Below are 23,314 nucleotides of genomic sequence, written 5' to 3'. Positions count from 1 at the left end.
AGAAGTATTTCTCCTTGCGTAAGTTTACATCAGTAACTAATAATATACTAATAATTAACAGTAAATAAATACAACTCAACGTTAAACTATTTATTAAACACACTATTAATCCAACAGCCATGCACCCAAAGAAAGATTAAAAAAAGTAAAAGGGACTCAGCAAACATAAACCCCACCTATTTAGCAAAAACATCACCTCTAGCATAACAAGTATTAGAGGCACTGCCTGCCCAGTGACAACTGTTAAATAGCCACAGTATCCTGACCAAAGGTAGCATAAACCTTTGTTCTCTAAATAAGGACTTGTATGAATGGCCACACAAGGGTTTTACTGTCTCTTAGTTTCAATCAGTGAACCTGACCTTCCCATGAAGAGTCAGGAATAACAAAATAAGACAAGAAGACCCAATGGAGCTTTAATTTATCAACACCCCCCCAAAATAACTAAACCATCAAGGGATAACAAAAATTTATATGGGTCGACAACTTGGTTGGGGTGACCTCGGAGAACAAAAAAGCCTCCGAGTAATTAAAGTCTAGACTTACCAGTCAAAACATATTATTACTTATTGATCCAAAAAGCTGATCAATGGAACAAGTTACCCTAGGGATAACAGCACAATCCTATTCTAGAGTTCATACCGACAACAGGGTTTACGACCTCGATGTTGGATCAGGACACCCCAATGATGTAACTGCTATTAAACGTTCATTTGTTCAACGATTAAAGTCCTATGCGATCTGAGTTCAGACCAGAGTAATCCAGGTCGGTTTCTATCTATTATACATTTCTCCCAGTATGAAAGGACAAGAGAAATAAGGCCCACTTTAAAAAGTGCCTTAAAACTAATTAATGATATAATCTCAACTTAATTAACAGAAACAAAACATCTACCTAAGACTAGGGTTTGTTAAGGTGGCAGAGCCCAGAAACTGCATAAAACTTAAACCTTTACAACCAAAGGTTCAAATCCTCTCCCCAACAAAATGTTTATAATTAATATCTTAACACTTATTATCCCCATTCTTTTAGCTGTAGCATTCCTAACATTGATTGAACAAAAAATTTTAGGTTATATGCAACTTTGAAAAGGGCCAAATATCGTAGGACCACATGGTCTAATACAACCCATTGCTGATGCAGTCAAGTTACTCAGTAAAGAATCACTACGACCAGCTACATCCTCCATTTCTTAGCAGAATATGCCAACATTATCATAATAAACATTTTCACAACAATACTATTTCTAGGAGCATTCTATAACCCCTATATATCAGAGTTATACACAACCAACTTTATCATCGAAACACTATTACTAACAATCTCTTTCCTATGAATTTGAGCATCCTGTCCTTAATTTTGATAAGATGAATTAATACATTTACTTTGAAAAACTTCCTAGCACTAACGCCAGCCCTATGCATATGACACGCCTCATTACTTATTACAATATCAAGCATCCATCAAGAAATATGTCTGATAAAAGAGTTACTTTGATAGAGTAAACAATAGAGGTTTAAATCATCTTATTTCTAGAATCATAGGAATTGATGATTAAGAATTCAAACTTCGTGCTACCACATTACACCATATTCTATAGTAAGATCAGCTAAATAAGCTATTGGACCCTTACCCAAAAAATGTTGGTTTATACCATTCCCGTACTAATAAATCCCATCATCTTTATCATCATCCTAACAACCATTATCTCAGGAACCATAATTGTAATAACCAGCTCCCACTGACTATTCATCTGAATCGATTTCGAAATAAATATACTAGCCATTATTCCCATTATAATAAAAAAAACTTAACTCACGAGCTCTAGAAGCATCCACTAAATATTTCCTAACACAAGTTACCACATCAATATTACTTATAATAGCCGTTATCATTAACCTGTTATATTCCGGCCAATGAACCATTACAAAAATCTTTAATCCAACAGCATCGACAGTAATAACCATTACCATCTCCATTCCACTTCTAAGTACCTGAAGTTACACAAGGCATCTCATTAATAGCAGGCTTAATCTTACTAACATGACAAAAACTTGCACCCCTGTCAGTATTATACCAAATCTCACCATCCATCAGCCTAAACCAAGTATTATCTATATCCATACTATCCATCATAATTGGGGGGTGAGGTGGATTAAACCAAACCCAACTACAAAAAATTATAGCTTACTCATCAATTGCTCACATAGGATGACTATCAGCCATTATACTGGAAAACCCAACTATAACAACCCTAAACCTTCTAATTTATATTACAATAACATATTACAGCACAGCTACCACTATACTATCGCTATCACACACATGAAACAAAATATCCATTATTACAACCCTCATCCCCATCACCCTATTATCAATGGGAGGCCTCCCACCACTATCAGGATTTATGCCAAAGCGATAATCATTTAAGAAATAACAAAAAACAACAACATTATTTTACCTAAACTAATAGCTATTACAGCAATACTCAACCTATACTTCTACATATGACTCACATACTCTACAGCACTAACTATATTTCCCTCCATAAATAATATAAAAATAAAATGACAATTTGATTTTGCAAAACAAACAATTTTCCTACCAACAGTAATTGTAATATCCATAATACCCTTACCCCTTACACCAATACTCTGAGTAATGGATTAGGAATTTAGCTTACACAGACCAAGAGCCTTCAAAGCCCTAAGCAAGTTTAATTTACTTAATTCCTGCTTAATAAGGACTCCAAGACTATATCTTACATCAATTGAATGCAAATTGAACACTTTAAGCTAAATCCTCACTAGATTGGTGGGATTACACTTCCCAAGAAACTTTTAGTTAACAGCTAAATACCCTGGTCAACTTGCTTCAATCTACTCCTACCACCAGGAAAAAAAAAAGGTGGGAGAAGCCCTGGCAGAATTGAAGCTGCTTCTTTGAATTTGCAATTCAATATGTAAAATTCACCACAGGACTTGGCAAAAAGAGGACTCAACCCCCGTCTTTAGATTTACAGTCTAATACTTACTCAACCATTTAACCTATGTTCATAAGCCACAGACTATTCTCAACTAACCATAAAGACACTGGTACTTTATATCTACTACTCGGTGCTTGGGCTGGGATAGTGGGCACTACCTTAAGCCCACTAATTCATGCTGAACTAGGTCAACCTGGACCACTGCTTGAAGATGATCAGAGTTACAACGTAGTTATAACAGCCCACACATTTGTAATAATTTTCTTTATAGTTATGCCCATTATAATTGGAGGCTTCGGGAACTGACTAGTTCCACTAATGATCGGGGCACCCGATATAGCCTTTCTCCATATAAATCATATAAGCTTCTGATTACTTCCACCCTCTTTCCTACTATGTCTTTCATCATCTATAGTTGAAGCCAGTGCTGGTACAGGCTTTAGCCAGAAACTTAGCCCATGCTGGAGCTTCAGTAGACCTTAACTATTTTTTCCCTGCATTTAGCAGCTGTTGCCTCAATTTTAGATGCTGTTAATTTTATTACAATTATTAACATAAAACCATATGCTATACCCCAATATCAAACACCATTATTTGTATGATCAGTTTTAATTACAGCTGTGCTACTGCTACTATCCCCTGCGGGAGGGGGAGATCAAACCTTATATCAGCACCTATTCTGATTCTTTAGACATCTGAGGTCTATATTCTAATTTTACTTGGATTTGGAATAATCTCACATATTGTAACTTATTGCTCAGGAAAAAAGAGCTTTCTGGATACATAGGTATACTATGAGCTATAATATCAATTGGACTTTTAGGATTCATCGTATGAGCTCACCACATGTTTACAGTAAATACAGATGTTGAAACATGAGCATATTTTACATCAGCCACTATAATTATTGCTATTCCAACAGGAGTAAAAGTATTTAGTTGACTAGCAACCCTTCAGGGAGGTAATATCAAATGATCTCCAGCCATAATATGAGCCCTAGGCTTCATCTTCCTTTTTACAGTAGGTGGACTAACAGGAATTGTCCTAGCTAACTCATCACTAGACATTGTCCTTCATGATACAGATTACATGGTTGCACACTTCCACTAAGTATTATCAATAGGAGCTGTATTCGCTATTATGGGAGGCTTTGTACATTGATTCCCACTATTCTTAGGCTATACACTCAACTCAACATGAGCAAAAATTCACTTCGTAACTATATTTGTAGGTGTAAATATAACCTTCTTCCCACAACATTTCCTAGGTCTATCTGGAATACCACAATGATATACCTAGATGCATACACAACATGAAACACTATCTCATCAATAAGCTCATTCATTTCACTAAAAGCAGTAATATTAACAATTTTCATAATTTGAGAGGCATTTGCATCAAAATGAGAAGTCTTAACAGTAGAGCTAACTAGAATGACTAAACGATTGTCTACCATATCACACATTCGAAGAGCCCACTTATGTTAACTCAAAATAGCTAAGAAAGGAAGGAATCAAATCCTCTTCTACTGGTTTCAAGCCAACATCATAATTATTATGTCTTTCTCAATAAATGAGATATTAGTAAAGTTTTCCATAACTTTGTCAGAGTTAAATTATAGGTGAAAGCCCTATATATCTCCATGGCATACCCTCTCCAATTAGGTTTTCAAGATGCAACATCACCCATTATAGAAGAATTACTACATTTTCATGATCACACATTGATAATTGTGTTTTTAATCAGCTCCTTGGTCCTCTATATTATTTCACTAATATTAACAACTACACTAACACATACAACAGAAGCACAATAAGTAGAAACTATCCCGACAAACTTACGAGCCATTATCCTAATTCTAACTGCCCTGCCATCATTACGAATTCTTTACATGATAGATGAAATTAATAATCCTTCCCTTACTGTAAAAACTATAGGACATCAGTGATACTGACTCTAAGAATATACAGACTATGAAGATTTAAACTTTGACTCCTACATAATCCCAACATCAGACCTAAAGCCAGGAGAATTATGACTATTAGAAGTAAATAACCAAGTAGTATTACCCATAAAAATAACAATCTGAATACTAATCTCCTCAGAAGATGTTTTACTCTCATGAGCCATGCCTTCACTAGGCCTAAAGACAGATGCAATCCCAGGATGCCTAAATCAAATAACTCTCATATCAACATGACCAGGTCTGTACTACAGACAATGTTCAGAAAATTTGTGGGTCAAATTATAGTTTTATACCTATCATCTTTGAACTAGTACCACTAAAATACTTAGAAGAATGATCCGCACCAGTACTATAAATTCATTAATAAGCTAAATAGTATTAACCTCTTAAGTTAAAGACTGGGAGTTAAAACTTCCCTTAATGGTATGCCACAATTAGATACATCAACATAATTTATTACTATATTATCAATAATTCTGAGATAATTATAATAATCATAAATTAATGAATTAGGAAACAGCACAACAGAATAAATGTATTCAAACACTGACTCTGACAAAACAAGATAAATCCCACTAATATAATCAGGGAGAAGAAAATAAGAATGCGCAAATACTTAACATAAAATATGAGAACAGAGAAAAAAATCTCAGGTTCAAAGGAAATTATAACAATTATAAAAGAATTCTTTGCCTAAATCTATGTAAATAAATTAAAAACTCTCCATGAAAAGCATTATTTTTCTAGGAAAATACAAATAACCAAAACTGTCCCTAGAATAGATAGAAAACCTAAACTAACAAAGAAGAAACATAAGTTGTATAATAAAAATATTCTTTGTAACTCTAAAACAACAATAACAATTATGTCCAGATAGCTTTAAGGAAATTCTATCAAACTTAAAAGAACAGTTAATTGCAGTATTATTCAAATTGTTCTAGAACACAGGGAAAGGACTTTGAGAAATGTTTATAACAAAACCTTTCAAAATATAAAAGCTAGAAAATAACAAATGTATCTTATCTATGAATATTAAAGCAAAAATATTGTGTAAAATATTAGCAAACAGAATTCAGCAACACACTAAAAATTAATACATAATGATTAACTGTAGTTTATTCCAATAATATTGACTTAAGGAATCTACTAGCATAATTCACCAAAGCAATATACCAAATGAGAATATTATGATCCTTTCTCCCCAGAGATGTTGAAAAACCATTTAATAAAATGTAGTAATTATTCCTGGTAAATTTTCGTAATATAAGAATAAATGGACACTTCCTTGATAGGACTGAAAGCAAATTTATTTCAAACTAGAAGCTTATAGTTTGCTTAGTGGAAAAACACTAAAAGCATTCCCGTTAAAATTAGGAATAAGATGAATGTAAAATTATTAAATATTTTTTGAAAGTACCAGTCAATGCATTCAGTCAAGAAAAAAAAATGTAAGGCCAGCAGCTACGTGCTGAATCTTGGGCAGACAGGTCCTGGTGAGGAGTGTGAAGCAATCTGTTCCCCAGTGAGATCGTGCTGGCTCCGCCCATTCCATGCTGCAGCTCAGCACCAGATATGTGGCAGACAGGTCCAGGGAGAAGTGTGCCACAGAGGCAGCCCAGATCCCAGGCAGCAGCACAGCCACCTCAATTTCTGCAGCCACAATGCCCACATCCTCAGCCCCAGGCTACTCCACACCACAGCCTTGTACTAGACCTGGGACAAACACAACGGAGAAAGGGATACGACCTTGGGCTGCATCTGAGAGGAACCGCAGAGACCTACACAGGCAGTGCACAGGTTTGCTGTGACCACAAGAGCCTCACTTGCTTCAGCAATCATCTCCTTTGGGGAAGGGCATGCACTCAAGGGCAATGGAACCTTACTGAACCCAACCCTCAGGACTTCTACTCCAAAACCTGGGAGCAGACCCAGAACCCAACAAGGCAATGACAACCACGGAGAAAGAGGAAACCCCACCTCACATGAAGCACAGACTCTAGACACTACAAAACAAATCACACCCCTTATCAAGGGGATAATGGCCAGCAAACTCTGAAGAAAGACGTGGCTGGTATCCATACCACAACCAGCCCTCGCACCAAAAATACTGAACTCACACAGTCTACACAGGGATGCTCCCACATAAAAACACCCCTTAGGACCACAGTAGATAATAACTGTTTCTCCTAAATTCATAGAGACGGAGAAAGTTAAGTAAAATGAAAAAGCAGAGGAACTACTACTACTCCCAATTAAAAAAACAAGAGAACTCCCCTGAAAGAACAACTAATGAAACAGACCTCACTGCTCTTCTAAGCCCCAACTTCAAAAAAGAAGTAATAAAAATGCTAAAGGAATTAAGAAAGATTATCAATAGAAATGCAGATCACTGTAACAAGAAACTAGACTATAAAAATGAAAGTCAAAATTAGCTAATTCAATTGCCAAGTAAAAAACCAACCCAGAAGCAATGAATAGCAGACTAAGTGCTGCAGAAGAATAAATAAGTGATCTGGAAGATAGAATAATGGAAATCACCCAATCAGAATAGCAGACAGAAAGACAACAAAATGAAAGCAACACATGAGGTTTACAGGATAATATAAAGAGTGCAAACCTATGCATAATAGGGGTTCCAGAAGGAGAAGAGAGAGAAAAGGGGATTGAAAAGGTACTTGAAGAAATTATGGCTGAACACTTCCTAAAATCTAAAGAAGGAAACCGATATCCAGGTACAGGAAGTACAGAGGGTCCCAAACAAGATGAACACAAACAGACCCACACCAAGACATTATCAGAATTAAAATGGCAAAAGTTAAAGATAAAGAGAGTATTCTAAAGGCTGGAAGAGAAAAACAGAGTCAGTTACAAGGGAACTCCCGTAAGGTTATCAGCTGATTTCTCTGCAGAAACTGTGCAGATCAGAAGGGAGTGGCATGATATATTCAAAGTCCTGAAAGGGAAAACCCTGCAACCTGGGATACTCTACCCAGCAAGATTATCATTTAGAATAGGAGGAGAGAGAAAGAATTTCTCAGACAAGCAAAAACTGAAAGAATACAGCAATATTAAACCTAACCTAAAAGAAATATTGAAAGGTCTTCTCTAAATAGAAAAGAAGCAAGTATCTATAGGAAAGGCAAATATATAAAAGGATTGAAGATTACTTTAATAAGTCAGTACATAAATTTTAAAAAATTCAAAGAATTGTAAAAGTGACTATAACTACTATTAATGGTAAAAGGATAAGCATGAGGATGTAAAATAGGACATCAAAATCACAAAATGTAGGGGAGGGGAGTATAAAAATGAAGATCTTTTAGAATGTGTTTAAACTTGTATGACTATCAGTTTAAAGCAAGTAGATATAGTTATGGGTTAACATACTTGAAAACCAGGGTAACCACACATCAAAAAGATACAATAGATTCACAGAAACCAAAAAGAAAGGAACTCAAGCATAATACAAAAGAAAACCATTAAACCACAAAAGGGAAAACAAAAAGAAGAAATGAACAAGAAAGAACTACAAAAACAACTAGAAAACAAGGTTTAAAATGGAAATTAAGTGCAGCTCTATTTACAACAGCCAGGACATGGAAGCAACCTAAGTGTCCATCGACAGATGAATGGATAAAGAAGATATGGCACATATATACAATGGAATATTACTCAGCCATAAAAAGAAATGAAATTGAGTTATTTGCAGTGAGGTGGATGAACCTAGAATCTGTCATACAGAGTGAAGTAAGTCTGAAAGAGAAAAACAAATACTGTATACTAACACTTATATATGGAATCTAAAAAAAAAAAAGGGTTCTGAAGAACCTAGGTGCAGGGCAGGAATAAAGACGCAGACAGTAGAGAATGGGCTTGAGGACATGGGGAGTGGGAAGGGTAAGCTGGGATGAAGTGAGAGAGTGGCGTGGACATATATACACTACCAAATGTAAAACAGATAGCTTAGTGGGAAGCAGCCACATAGCACAGGGAGATCAGCTTGGTGCTTTGTGACCACCTAGGGGGATGGGATATGGAGGGTGGGAGGGAGACGCAAGAGGGAGGAGATATGGGGATATATGTATATGTATAGCTGATTCATTTTGTTATAAAGCAGAAACTAACACACTATTGTAAAGCAATTATACTCCAATAAAGATGTTAAAATAAATAAATAAATAATAAAATAGAAGAAAAATAAATAAAATGGCAATAAGTACATACCTATCAATAATTACTTTAAATGTCAATGGACTAAATCCTCAAATCAAAAGAAAGAGTGACAGACTGGATTAAAAAACAAACACCAACAGTGTGCTGCCTACAGGAGACTCACTCTAGGGCAAAAGACACACACAGATTGAAAGTGAGGCGATGGAAAAGGCTATTCCATGCAAATGGAAACAATAAGAAAGTAGGAATAGCAATACTCATATCAGACAAAATAGACTTTGAACAAAGGCCATAAAGAAAGACAAAGAAGGACAGTATATAATGATAAAGGGAGCAATACAAGAAGAGGATATTATACTCATTTACATATATGCCCCCAATATAGGAACACCTAAATATATAAAGCAAATACTAACAGACATAAAGAGAGAAATTGACAGGAATACAATAATAGTAGGAAACTTTAACACCCCACTGACATCAATGAACAGATCTTCCAGACAGAAAATCAGTAAGGCAACAGAGATCCCAAATGACACAACCAGTTGGACTTGATACCTACAGGACACTACATCAAGCCCCCCGCCCCTGAATACGCATTCTTTTCAAGCGCACATGGAACGTTCTCTAGGATAGACCACATATTAGGTTACAAAACAAGCCTCAACAAATTTAAAAGGATAGAAATTATCTCAAGTATCTTTTCTGACCACAATGGTATGATACTAGAAATCAACCACAGAAAGAAAAATGGGAGAAGAATGAACACATGGAGACTAAGCAACATGCTACTGAAAAAAACAATGGGTAAGTGATGAAATCAAAGAAGAAATTGGAAAATACCTGAGTACAAAGGAAAATGAAAACACAAACTTACAAAAATCTATGGGATACAGCAAAAGCAGTTCTAAGACAGAAGATCATAGTGATATAGGCTTTCCTCAAGAAGGAAAAAAAAAACTCAAAAAAACAACCTAACCTACCACCTAAAAGAATTTAAAAAAAAAGAACAAGGAAAAAACCAATGTCAGCAAAAGGAAGGAAATAATAAAGTTAAAAGAGGAAATAAATAAAATAGAGATCCAAAAAACAACAGAAAGGATAAAAAACCCAAGAGCTGTTTTTTTTGAAAAGATAAACAAAATCAACACACCTCTAGCCAGGCCTGCCAAGAAGAAAAGAGAGAGGACCCAAATAAACAAAATAGGAAATGAAAGAGGAGAAATAACAACCAATATCGCAGAAATACAAAAAACTGTAAGAGAATACTATGAGGAATTATATGCCAACAAATAGTTTCTAGAAACACACAGCCTGCCAAAACTGAGTCAAGAAGAAACAGATAACTTGAGCAGACCAATCACTACAAGTGAAATAGAATCAGCAATAAAAATACCTTCCTGAAAACAAAAGTCCAGGACCAAATGGCTTCACTGGGGAATTCTACAGAACATACAAAGAAGAACTTACACTGGTCCTTCTCAAACTATTCCAAAAAAACTGAAGATGAGGGAACATTTCCAAACTTATTCTATTAAGCTACCATCGCCCTGATAACAAAACCAAAAAGGGACTACAAAAAAAGAAAATTACAGGCCAATATCTTTGATGAATATAGATGCAAAAAATCCTTAACAAAATATTAGTAAGCCAAATACATAAAAAGGATCATACACTATGGTCAAGTTGGATTCATTCCAGGTTTGCAAGGATAGTTCATCATATGGAAATCAATCAATGTGATACACCACATTACCAAGAGGAAAGCCAAAAACCACATGATCATTTAAATAGGCACAGAAATGCACGGATCATCTAGACAGAAAATCAGTAAGGAAACACAGGCCTTAAATGACACATTCACCATATGGACTTAATTGATATTTATAGAACATTCCATCCAAAAGCAGCAGAATAGACTTCCTTCTTAAGTGAACCTGGAACATTCTCCAGGATAGATCACATGTTGGGCCACAAATCAAGCCTCAGTAAATTTAAGAAAATTGAAATCATATCAAGCATCCTTTCCAACCACAACGTTATGAGATTAGAAATCAGTTACAGGAAAAAAACTGTAAGAAACACAAACACATGGCTAAACAATATGTTACTAAATGACCAATGGATCACAGAAGAAATCAAAAAGGAAATCAAAAAATACCTAGAGACAAATGACAATGAAAACACGATGATCCAAAACCTATGGGACCCAGCAAAAGCAGTTCTAAGAGGGAAATTTATAGCAATAAAATCTTACCTCAGAAAACAATAAAAATCTCAAACAACCTAAATCTTACACCTAAAGCAACTAGAGAAAGAAGAACAAACAAAATGTTAGTAGAAGGAAAGAAATCATAAAGATCAGAGGAGAAATAATGAAATAGAGACAAAGAAAACAATAGAAAAGATCAATAAAAGTGAAAGCTGGATCTTTGAAAAGATAAACAAAATTGATAAATCTTTAGCCAGACTCATCAAGAAAAAAAGGGAGGGTTCAAATCAATAAAATTAGAAATGAAAAAGGAGAAGTTACAACAGACACCACAGAAATACAAAGGAACATAAGAGACTACTACAAACAACTATATGCCAATAAAATGGACAACCTAGAAGAAACGGACAAATTCTTAGAAAGGTACAACCTTCCAAGACTGAACCAGGAAGAAACAGAAAATATGAACAGACCAATCAGAAGTACTGAAATTGAAACAGTGATTGAAAACCTTCCAACAAACAAAAGTCCAGGACCAGACAGCTTCAGAGGCGAATTCTATCAAACATTTAGAGAAGAGCTAACACCCATCCTCCTCAAACTCTTACAAAAAATTGCAGAGGAAGGAACACCCCCAAGCATATTCTACATTGAAAGGATCATACACCATGATTTATCCCAGGGATGCAAGGATTCTTCAACAACTGCAAATCAATCAGTGTGATACACCACATTAACAAACTGAAGAATAAAAACCATATAATCATCTCAGTAGGTGCAGAAAAAGCATTTGACAAAATTCAACACCCATTTATGATAAAAACTCTCCAGAAGTGGGCATAGAGGGAACTTACCTCAACATAATAAAGGCCATATATGACAAACCCAAAGCTAACATCATTTTCAATGGTGAAAACCTAAAAGCATTCCTTCTAATATCAGGAACAAGACAAAGATGTCCACTGTCACCACTTTCATTCAACATAGTTTTGGAAGTCCTAGTTACAGCAATAAGAGAAGAGAAAGAAATAAAAGGAATCCAAATGGGAAAAGAAGTAAAATTACCACTGTTTGCAGATGACATGATATTATATACAGAAAATCCTACAGATGCTACCAGAAAAGTACTAGAGCTCATCAATGAATTAGGTAAAGTTGCAGGATACAAAATTAATACACAGAAATCTCTTGCATTCCTATACACTAACAACAGAAGATCAGAAAGAGAAATTAAGGAAACAATCCCATTCACCATTGCATCAAAAAATATAACCTACTAAGGAGACAAAAGACTTGTACTCTGAAAACTATAAGACACTGATGCAAGAAATCGAAGATGATACAAACAGATGTAAAGATATACTATGTTCTTGGATCGGAAGAATCAATACTGTCAAAATGACTATACTACCCAAGGCAATCTACAGATTCAGTGCAATCCTTATCAAATTACCAATGGCATTTTTCACAGAACTAGAACAAAAAATGTAAAATTTGTATGGAAACACAAAAGACCCTGAATAGCCAAATCAATCCTGAGAAAGAAAAACAGAGCTGGAAGAATCAGGCTCCCTGACTTCAGACTATACTACAAAACAGTGTGTTACTGGCACAAAAATAAACACATAGATCAATGGAACAGGATAGAAAGCCCAGAAATAAACCCACACACCTATGGTCAATTAATCTATGACAAAGGAGGCAAGAATATACAATGGAGAAAAGACAGTCTCTTCAATAAGTGGTGCTGGGAAAACTGGACAGCTACATGCAAAAGAATGAAATTAGAACATTCTCTAACACCATATACACACATAAAGTCAAAATGGATCAAAGACCTAAATGTAAGGCCAGATGCTAAAAACTTCCTAGAGGAAAACATAGGGAGAACACTCTTTGACATAAATTGCAACAATTATGTTTTTTGATCTACCTCTTAGAGTAATGAAAATAAAGCAAAAATAAACAAATGGGATCTAATTAAACTTAAAAGTTTCTGCACAGCAAAGGAAACCATAACCAAAACGAACAGACCCACAGAATGGGAGAAAACATTTGCAAACAAAGTGACCAGCAAGGGATTAATCTCAAATTATACAAACAAAAACAAAAAAACAAAAACAAACAACCCAATCAAAAAATGGGCAGAAGATCTGAAGAGACATGCCTCCAAAGGAGACATACAGATGGCCAACAGGCACATGAAAAGATGCTCAACATCACTAATTATCAGAGAAATGCAAATCAAAACTACAATGAGGTATCACCATACACCAGTCAGAATGGCCATCATCAAAAAATCTACAAACAACAAATGCTGGAGAGGGTGTGGAGAAAAGGGAACCCTCTTGCACTGTTGGTGGGAATGTAAATTGGTACAGCCACTATGGAGAACAGTATGGAGGTTCCTTAGAAAACTAAAAATAGAACTACAGTGATCCAGCAATCCCACTTCTGGGCACATATCCAGAGAAAACCATAACTGAAAAGCTACATGCACCCCAATGTTCAGCACTATTTACAACAGCCAAGACATGGAAGCAACCTAACTGTCCCTTGACAGAGGAATGGATATAGAAGATGTGGTACATATATACAATGGAATATTACTCAGCCATAAAAATAGTGAAATAATGCCATCTGCAGCAACATGGATGAACCCAGAGCTTATCATACTAATAAGTCAGACAGAGAAAGACAAATATCATATGAAATCACTCATATGTGGAATCTAATTTAAAAAAATGATACAAATGAACTAATTTATAAAACAGAAACCAACTTAAGAGATTTCAAAAACAAACTTATGGTTACCAAAGGGGAAACGTTGGGCAGGGAGGAATAAATCAGGAGCTTGGGATTACATACAGACACCACTATATATAAGATAGATAACCAGCAAGGACCTATTGTATAGCACAGGGAACTCTACTCAGTATTCTGTGATAACCTATATGAGGAAAGAATCTGAAAAAGAATGAATATATGTATATGTATAACTGAATCACTTTGCTGTACACCTGAAACTAAAACAACATTGTGAATCAACTATATGCCAATAAAATTTAAAAACCAACAAACAAACAAAAAACAACCCAGTCAAAAATGAGCAGAAGACTTATTTAGATATTTTTCCAGAGAAGACATACAGATGACCAACAGGTCCATGAAAAGATGTTTAACATCGCTAATTATTAGAGAAATGTAAATCAAAAGCACAATGAGGTATCACTCAAACGGGTCAGAATGACTATCATCAAAAAGTCTACAAATAATAAAGCTGGAGAGGGTGTGGAGAGAAGGGAACCCTCCTACACTGTTGGTGGGAATGTAAATTGGTGCAGCCACTATGGAAAACAATATGGAAGTTCCTTAAAAAGCTAAAAGTAGAGCTACCATATGATCCAGCAATCCCATTCCTGGGAATATATCCAGAAATAACTAAAATTCTAATTTTAAAAGATACATACAACCCAATGTTCATAGCAGCAGTATTTACAATAGCCAAGACATGGAAGCAACCCATGTGCCCATCAACAGATGACTGGCTTAAGAAGATGTGGGGTGTGTGTGTGTGTGTGTGTGTGTGTGTGTGTGTATATATATATATATATAAATATACATAATGGAATATTACTCAGCCATAAAAAAGAATGAAATATTGCCATTTGCAACAACATAGATGGACCTCGAGAGTATTATACTTAGTGAAATAAGTTAGACAGAGGAAGACAAATATTATATCACTTATATATAGAATCTAAAAAATAATACAAATGAATCTATATACAAAACAGAAACAGACTCACAGACACAGGAAACAAATGGTTATCAGAGGGGAAAGGAAGGGGGAGGGATAAATTAGGAGTACGGGATTAACAATCTACTATATATAAAATAGATAAGAACAAGGATTTACTGAATAGAACAGGGAATTATGTTATCTTGAAATAACCTATAATGGGAAATAATCTGAAAAATATATATACAACTGAGTCAATTTTCTGTATGCCCGAAACTAACAGAACAGTGTAAATCACCTGTACTTCAAGTAAAAAAAAGTTTGAAGTCCAAAATATTCTTATAAAAGTAAATACATATCTCCTTACCAATAACTGAATAATAATTCCCTATATTATTCACTGACTTTTTTTTCTAGCGCTCTCTCATTTTTCATCCACTTAAGGTATTATCAGAAAGAGAAGGGGGAATATATGAATAATCTCAAACCTGTTAAAAGTGCACACTGATGGATGTCTTCATTCACAAACTTCATAAAGGTATCCTCATCCTAAAACAAGAGAGTTTTAAATTACTTATCTTTTAAAAACCAGCGGTTTCCCAATCCAGAAATTTTTTACATCTACCTTAGTACTTAGAATTGAGTGTGTCTTTAATCTTTAATAAATGAAAAAATTCAAGGTTATTATTGGCTATTGGTCTCAAAACACCCAACACTTCAAATACCCTGAAACAAAGTTTTCATCTTTCATTTCTCTTCTTCCACAAGGTAAGGTCATATTAATGATTATAGAGAAGGAACAGTTTAAAGATTCTTGGTAAACCTGGCAAAATAGGTTAAATTAGGACTAAAATTAACCAAAAAAAGAAGAAAAAAGAAACAGAAAGCCATTGACGGGACTTCCCTGGTGACTCAGTGGTGAAGAATCCGCCTGCCAATGTAGGGGACATGGGTTTGACCCCTGGTCCGGGAAGATCCCACATCCCGCGGAGCAACTAAGCCTGTGCGCCACAACTACTGAGCCTGCACTCCAGAGCCCGCGAGCCACAACTACTCAGCCCAAGTGCCACAACTACTTAAGTCCTTGCACCTAGAGCCTGTGCTCCCCGGCAAAGAGAAGCCACCGCAATGAGAAGCCCGTGCCACAGCAAGGAAGAGTAGCCCGCGCTCGCCACAAATAGAGAAAGCCCGCGCGCAGCAAGGAATGCAGCCAAAAATAAATAAATAAATAAATTTATGGGGGGGGGCGAAAAAGGAAAGCCATTGACTTAAAGGGTTATACATCATTTGGGGAGTTTATTTTGGGACCTTAACTTACATAGATAATTTATACTTTACTAAAATGTGAAGGAAATTGCTTAGAAATATGTGCTGGGACCAGATAAAATATTTGTAACTACTGCATTTTGTTTCTCCACTCCCCCCTTCTTCCTTCGTGTACTTTCCTTTGTTACAACAGTGCCACATGAAACCTATGATGGTAACACACAGTAGGTTTAGAAATAGGTTTCACCATTATGATACACATTATAATGTAACATAGAATTAGTACATATAAGAAAATAAGTGGACATGAATTATAAAATAAAACCCTAATAATTACTTATTACACACATTTAAATAAAACTCAGAAGAATCTCAGCCAAAATATTTTCTCAAAAAAACCCCAAAATCAATATAGATTCTCTTTCTAGATAGGGCATACTGCACACATTAATAGCTTTGCTTTCAATCAATTTATTTCCCAACTTCAGTGAAAAGTGATTTAAATATCCAACGGATTTTTACAGCCAACTGAATTTATAGTATTTTTACTGGGAATTTATATTTTATAACAAGTTTTATTTCTAAGTAGGATTAAGTTGAGAAAAACATACTGATTCATCTTCACTGATTGTTCTGTCTGAATAGTCTTCCTTTTCTGAATCTTCTGACATCTCTTCCAATATTTGGCTCGAAATTTCTTTTATTATGTAGGTAAGTTGTAAAACAATTTGTAAGGAACTTACTTGACAGTTTTCTTTTTAAGTACACATTAAATGTGTACCCCCAAATATATTCAATTTTATTTAATTAACAGTGACAACAGGCTTCTCTAAAAAGGAAATTAAGACACAGCTAATTAAACCTTTAATTTCAAAGATTTGAAGAAATTCTCCATTTTTATAAGATAGAGACAAGTCACAATAAGACAAACCACGTAAATAATTTAATTGAAAAAGGAATTTCCAGGGTACATAACCAAATCATTTATATCCTAGATTTACAGTTAAATGCCACACAGCGATAGCGAGTTCAGAATGATTCTGAGGCACTGAAAAGATCATGCATCATAGAAAAATTACAGTTACTTACTCAGGCAGTGAGTTGTAGCAATACAGTTAATTTTTTTCGGCTTAATTTTCATTTGACCAAAAGTTCAAATGACAGTCGGTTTTTTTCTCTATATTTTGGTTAATATTCTGTAGACTGTCTCTGTTCTAATATTCGATCATATTAGTCTTACTAGAATAGTTAACTTACTTCAATAGTTATCAGAAGGTTGTATCGACAATGACCTCTTAAGTGGTAATTAAGACAATGAAATAATAGAAATTCCTTGTCAAGAGTCTACTATTTTTGAGAGACCAAAGGAATTTACTAATTTCGAATCTACTAGTTTATGCTCCTCTCTACAAAAAGCGGGTTTTCGAGCGTGGACCACAAACAATAAAGCCCAAGCTCCATAGCGAATAACTTTACGAATGCCAAAGAGAAGTCTGTCTTATGGGTGACACCTTCAGTAGTAAGAGACTGAAGTTTCCGTCTGGGGATCACAACTCCGAATTTGGAAAACTGCACTGGCATAAATCTTGATTCTGTTTCCTTACATGAGCGTATGAGGCGCACCAACGTGCTGACCTGCTGCGGAGTAAAACCTGAGCTTCAGGAGAGGCACACACACAGATGGATCCAATAAGCGCTCCGTGCGTACCTTCCAAGTCAGAAGCGAGAGACGCCACAGCAGGCGCGGCCTCGCCCAGCAGCGCCGCGGCAGTCTCGGGGCAGGAACGATGACTTCCCTTCTTGGCGGGAAGGACGATGAAGCCACAATTCCTGGTGGTGAAGTCTTCCTCCCACACTCCGCGACACGGCAGTGGAGGGAGGGGCGCCTTTTCTGGGCGCGCTCGTTTCGCGCAGGGACTTTCCCTCTCGGCACTTCACTGTCCCGCCTCGGCCTCCTCACCCTCGCCTCGAGTCCCACGGTCAGGCCAGTAGTCCCTTCCGTGCGCCGGGAGCAGCCGTTCTGCCCGTGATACCTGCAGCCCAGCGACTGGAACGCTGCTGCTACCTTTTAGCAACCGCAGCCACGCCCTTCCCCACGAGGCTCACCACTCGTTACCAGGGCAACGGGCTCAACCTCGCGAGACCTCAGACTGGCCAGCTACGCGGGATTTCGGCTGAAGGAAAGGGAGATCCCGGAGAAGGTCGCGAACTAGAGTAGAGGAGTGGGCGTCAAAGGGCATCCCGAGGGGCGGGAAGGTAGAGCGCAGGGGGCTGACGGGAAGCTTTAGGGGTGGAGGCAGGGCAGCTATTTGTCCCTACGGTTCTGCACATCGGTTGTTTGCCATGTCTGTCCCTTCTTCGAGCAGACACTAGAGCAGACTGGTTAAGACTTTTGCTTTGTTGATCTTTAGTTGTATCCACACCGAGTTGCGTTTTGCATAGTTGTGTGACTAATGATCTTTATTGGATTCGGAAAAAGAGACTTTTCTCTTTAAATATTTGATGGAAGAGTCATAGATTTTCTTGGGTGAGCTTGCAAGATTCTTATCAGCTCAGAGATTCTTTAAGTATAATAATCGTTAGCTAACGTATCAAGCACATCTTCGGGGACACTATGCAAATCACTTTACATGTATTGTTTCATCTAATTAAATATGATCTTTCTATAACAGATTTAGCCATTATTCCTGTACATCCCGTCTTGATTTCCCCCTGGTCTGTAGCTTAGTGGATAATTTATCTGGAATAGTTTTCCAAGTAGAGCTAAAAAAAAAAAAAGTCTTTAAATGTCTGGTGCCTGCACGAGGCATTATGTGTCATGAGATTTGTAATACTGTAGAAATGGAGATAATGGAAAAGTAAAATAAAGGGCAAAGCAATAGCTTAAACATGAGGTTAATAGCCTCTTCTTAAATTTTGTTAGTTTCCGAAAAATAACATGTTCTTTGAGGTCAGTGATTTAGAAGAATGGACCTTCCAGAAAAAGAAATATGGCAGGTATTAGATCACACTTTCTTGAAAATTAATTACCCTTTATAAATTGTACCTTGTTTTATGTAATACATATGTTACTAAAGGTGACATGCATAGAGAATTTTTATATATGGAATCTATTTTTCTGTTGGATTTTAGAGTCATGATTGCAAGCCATAGTGTCAGACACACAAGGTGAAACTGCAAGAAATGATCTAACCAGGTTACACAAGAAATTAATGGCAGAGCTGGGACTTAAATCTCAAGATTTTTAGTCCAAATATTTACATGATCATATTTCAAGTAATTCTACAGAGAAAATTTATTTTAGTGCATAATAAAAATAGGAATTCAAAAAAACCTTTGAAAATTGTATTTATTCATTCTTTCATTAATTCAACAAATATTTATTCAATGCCTACTAATTGCCAGGGACTGTTCCCAGTTAATAAAATGGACATTCCTTGTGGAGGTTATGTACTGCTGAGAGAAGAAAGACCAATACTTGAAAAAAGCACTCAGGTGATGAAAATTGCTGTGGCGAGAAATAAGGGAAAAATAAAGAGCATAGGGAGTGCTCTAGTGGGTGGGCCTTGGTAGGGGTGGCTCTCTTGATGGAGTGTCCAGGAAAGTCTCTCTGACCAGGCTTTTGAGCAGAGACCTGAAGCAAGTAAAGGGATGAGCCACGTGGATGCCTAGGGGAAGACCTTGGCAGGCAGGGGAAACAGCAAGTACAAAGGCTCTGAGAGAAAATCATGTTACGTATACTAGGCAGTACTGTTTAGTTGAAGCTTAGCTGGAGTCAGTACATTTTAAGAAAAGAGATTTCATTAGGACCTCTTTCTTCCCCAGATAAATTTAAAATGATTTTCTTAAGCACCTGTTCCTTTTTAACTTTTTTTTTTAACTTACTCTCCTGTTCTAGACAGTAGAATACAGTGGAAATAAATTATTTGCCTTTAAGTGCAAGTGGAAGGAAGACCTGCAGTAAACTTCAACCAAGGACTTTGATGTCGGTCTGAGTTTTTGTTCTCCTTTTCTGTGATCTTATCAGAGAAGGTTATAGGACATACACCTTATGGAGCCAGCTTCTGCTTCCTGGGAAGGCAGCTTTGCCTGTGCAGCAACCTTTCCTCCTCCAATTTTTTGATGCATTCATCACCTCTAAGCCTGCAGTATAAAAGGCAATATAGTAAGAGTAAGATAAGAGGAAAAGAAAAACCAAAACAGTCCTCCAAAAGGCACAATTATTGGTGTAGGAATCAGGAGGAAAAAGGTCATGTAAGCAACTTGGCGAAATGTAAATTGTGTTAGGAATGTGATTTATTTTGTGTGATTACATCATTTTGAATTTGTTGAGCAGAGGCTTACATGAGCATATGGGGTGACTAGGGAAGTCAAAGTTATTTATGACATCACAGAAGTTAGTGGTTATGTGGCTGTAGAGGCCTCATCATAATTTGGCTGAGGAAGCCATACTGGATCCTGGGAGCCCTGGGGTCATCTAGTACCCATCAGGCCTTCTTCCTCAGACTATCGGGGTCTAGGATGTTCCAGTGTAGGGCCAAACCACTCCAACAGTTTCCAGATCTTAAGATCTGTCCCAGCTAGTCAACTAACCAAGACTTAGCTCAAAGGCCATCCCCTTAGTGAAGTCTTTCCTGATCCCTCTATCATTGGTAGAATACTTACACTGTTAGTTTATGTACTATGTCTAAATTTGGGGACTCTAGTGAAGTATTATTCTTCTGAACACTTGGAAATGAGGTCGTAAGAATGCCCCCAGCCTGTTCAACAATGAACAGATAGGATAAATCACCTCAAAAGAGGAAGGTGGCTCCCAGGCTCAGGATGAAGTTTCATGATTAAAAACATGAAATGGTACCCCCACCTCACTGCCACCAGTAAGTGCACCTGAACTGTGCAATGGTGAAATCCCCCTTCTCATTAAGGACGTGTTGGCCAGATCCCACAACTTTTCAGCCACTTCCTTTCATTTTGGTATTTAAGATTTTGTTCTGGTATTTGGTATTAAGTACACGTTAAACTTCAATTTCAAACTCGATTCAATGCCCTCCTCCTCGTTACCCCCTGGATCTGTCCCTAGCTCTGGGGACGGAGGAAGTGGGAGGGAATTGGTGTTTTGCTGTTTACATTCATCCCCTCTTTCTTCTGAGTGCTAGTTCCTTGTTGTGTTAGGAGGAGTAAGGGCTGGGGGAAAAGGGCAGATATCTCCTTAACTGGGCCACATTGCAGTCTGCATCGTTGGTCTCCAGAGCTGTTAATGGTCTTTGTCCGTGTGCTTCAAGAGGAGCATGGTGGCCCCAACCTGCCCCCTGACAAGGGGCTGTCTTCAAGGCATGCTCCTAGGAAACAGCGATCTCTCGTGAGGAATTATGGGGAACAGAGGTTAGAATCTTTGATTCTTTATTTACTACCGCATAATTAATTTGGATAAGGATCCAAATTTCTGTTTCCATTTACTTTTCTTCCAGCATTTGCTTATGTTAGTACTTGGCAAAGGTAGTTTGTAGAAAATAAATGTTTTACTGAAATAGTAATGTTGATTTTGGCAAACCCTTTTCTCATTAGGAAGGCAAAGCTAATAGCCATTGCATTTATCCATGGACTCTAGTCTAAATGGACATGTATCTAAAGATATACAAAGGTTGAAAGTGAAGGGGTGGAGAAAGTTATATCATATATACAAATACACACACACACACATAGATTGAAAGTAAAAGGGGAAAGTAACGTTATATCATGCAAGTGCTAACCAAAAGAAAGCCATGGGAGCAATGTTAAGAACAAAAAAAATAAACTTTTTTTTTTTTTTTTTTTTTTTTTTTGCGGTAGGCGGGCCTCTCACTGTTGTGGCCTCTCCCCCTGCGGAGCACAGGCTCCGGACGCGCAGGCTCAGCGGCCATGGTTCACGGGCCCAGCCGCTACGCGGCATGTGGGATCCTCCCAGACCGGGGCACGAACCCGTGTCCCCTGCATCGGCAGGCGGACTCTCAACCACTGCGCCACCAGGGAAGCCCTAAAAAAAATAATAAACTTTAAGGCAAAAATCTTTGTTACAAATAGAGGGTCACTTCATAATATTAAAAATATTCAATTCACTTGGAAGATAAAATGATTCTAGATTTGTGTATGCACCAAAAACATGACTTTAAATATGAAAGCAAATTTAACAGAATTACAAGGAGAAATAGACAAATCCATAATTATAGAGGGAGATTTTCACATTTCCAATTCAGTAACAGCTAGAACAAAGGAACAAAAAGAATCCAGTAATGATATAGAATGTTTGGACAACATGATTAATAAGCTTGAATACAAATAGACACAGCACTCAGATAAAGACCTTGTTAGGCCGTCTCCTCACTCCTGGGGAAGAACACATATTTAGGGTCATGAGATTTTCATTTCTTAACCATCCTTCCATTTGGAGCACACATTCAAGCAAGAGTAGAAAAAAACCCTACAATACAGACCAGTTTCTACATCACACAGAAGACTAACATCTTTGAGCTCAAACCCTGAAGATGTACAAGATTAATGTTCATCCAGCCCTAATCCTATCAGTTTGGTATTAGCACTACAGATTGTATTCTTTTCATTACTTAATTTTGTGATTGACTTTGATGATAACATTGTCTAAACTTAGACCCCTTCTTGTTAGAATGTAGAAGTCAAAAGTATTAATTATCGGGTTGGCCAAAAAGTTCGTTCCAGTTTTTCCATAACATCTTACGGAAGTATTTTTTAAGTTACCGTAATTTTGTTAACTCATCAATCTTATGAACAGGATTTAGAGGACTGTTCAGGGCCTCCCAACTCACAATTTAAAACCATTGTGAGAAAAGCCTCAGATTTCAAGTAGTGCTACATAAATATATAAAATTACGGGGACTTCCCTGGTGGTCTAGTGGCTAACACTCCACACTCCCAGGGCAGGGGGACCGGGTTTGATCCCTGGTCAGGGAACTAGA

The 23,314-nt window shown here is 36.8% G+C and overlaps 1 protein-coding gene across 1 annotated transcript in view; it reads right to left on the bottom strand.

Annotated features, from left to right (window-relative positions):
* AGBL3 (AGBL carboxypeptidase 3) overlaps positions 1 to 17,056 on the bottom strand; it is a gene marked incomplete at its 3' end in the record, with an annotated part of 115,121 nt that extends 98,065 nt beyond the window's left edge. Inside the window, 2 exon segments of the mRNA XM_081243797.1 lie at positions 15,569 to 15,629; positions 16,958 to 17,056. Coding sequence (XP_081099923.1) covers positions 15,569 to 15,629; positions 16,958 to 17,017 — 121 coding nt within the window. The 5' untranslated portion in view covers positions 17,018 to 17,056.
* Positions 17,057 to 23,314: the final 6,258 nt, after the last annotated feature.

The sequence above is a fragment of the Mesoplodon bidens genome (assembly GCF_964165515.1).
Source record: "Mesoplodon bidens genome assembly, chromosome: 9".
Taxonomy (NCBI): Eukaryota; Metazoa; Chordata; class Mammalia; order Artiodactyla; family Ziphiidae; genus Mesoplodon; species Mesoplodon bidens.
Note: the sequence above shows the minus strand (reverse complement) of the source record. Positions and strands in the feature narration are given on the sequence as shown.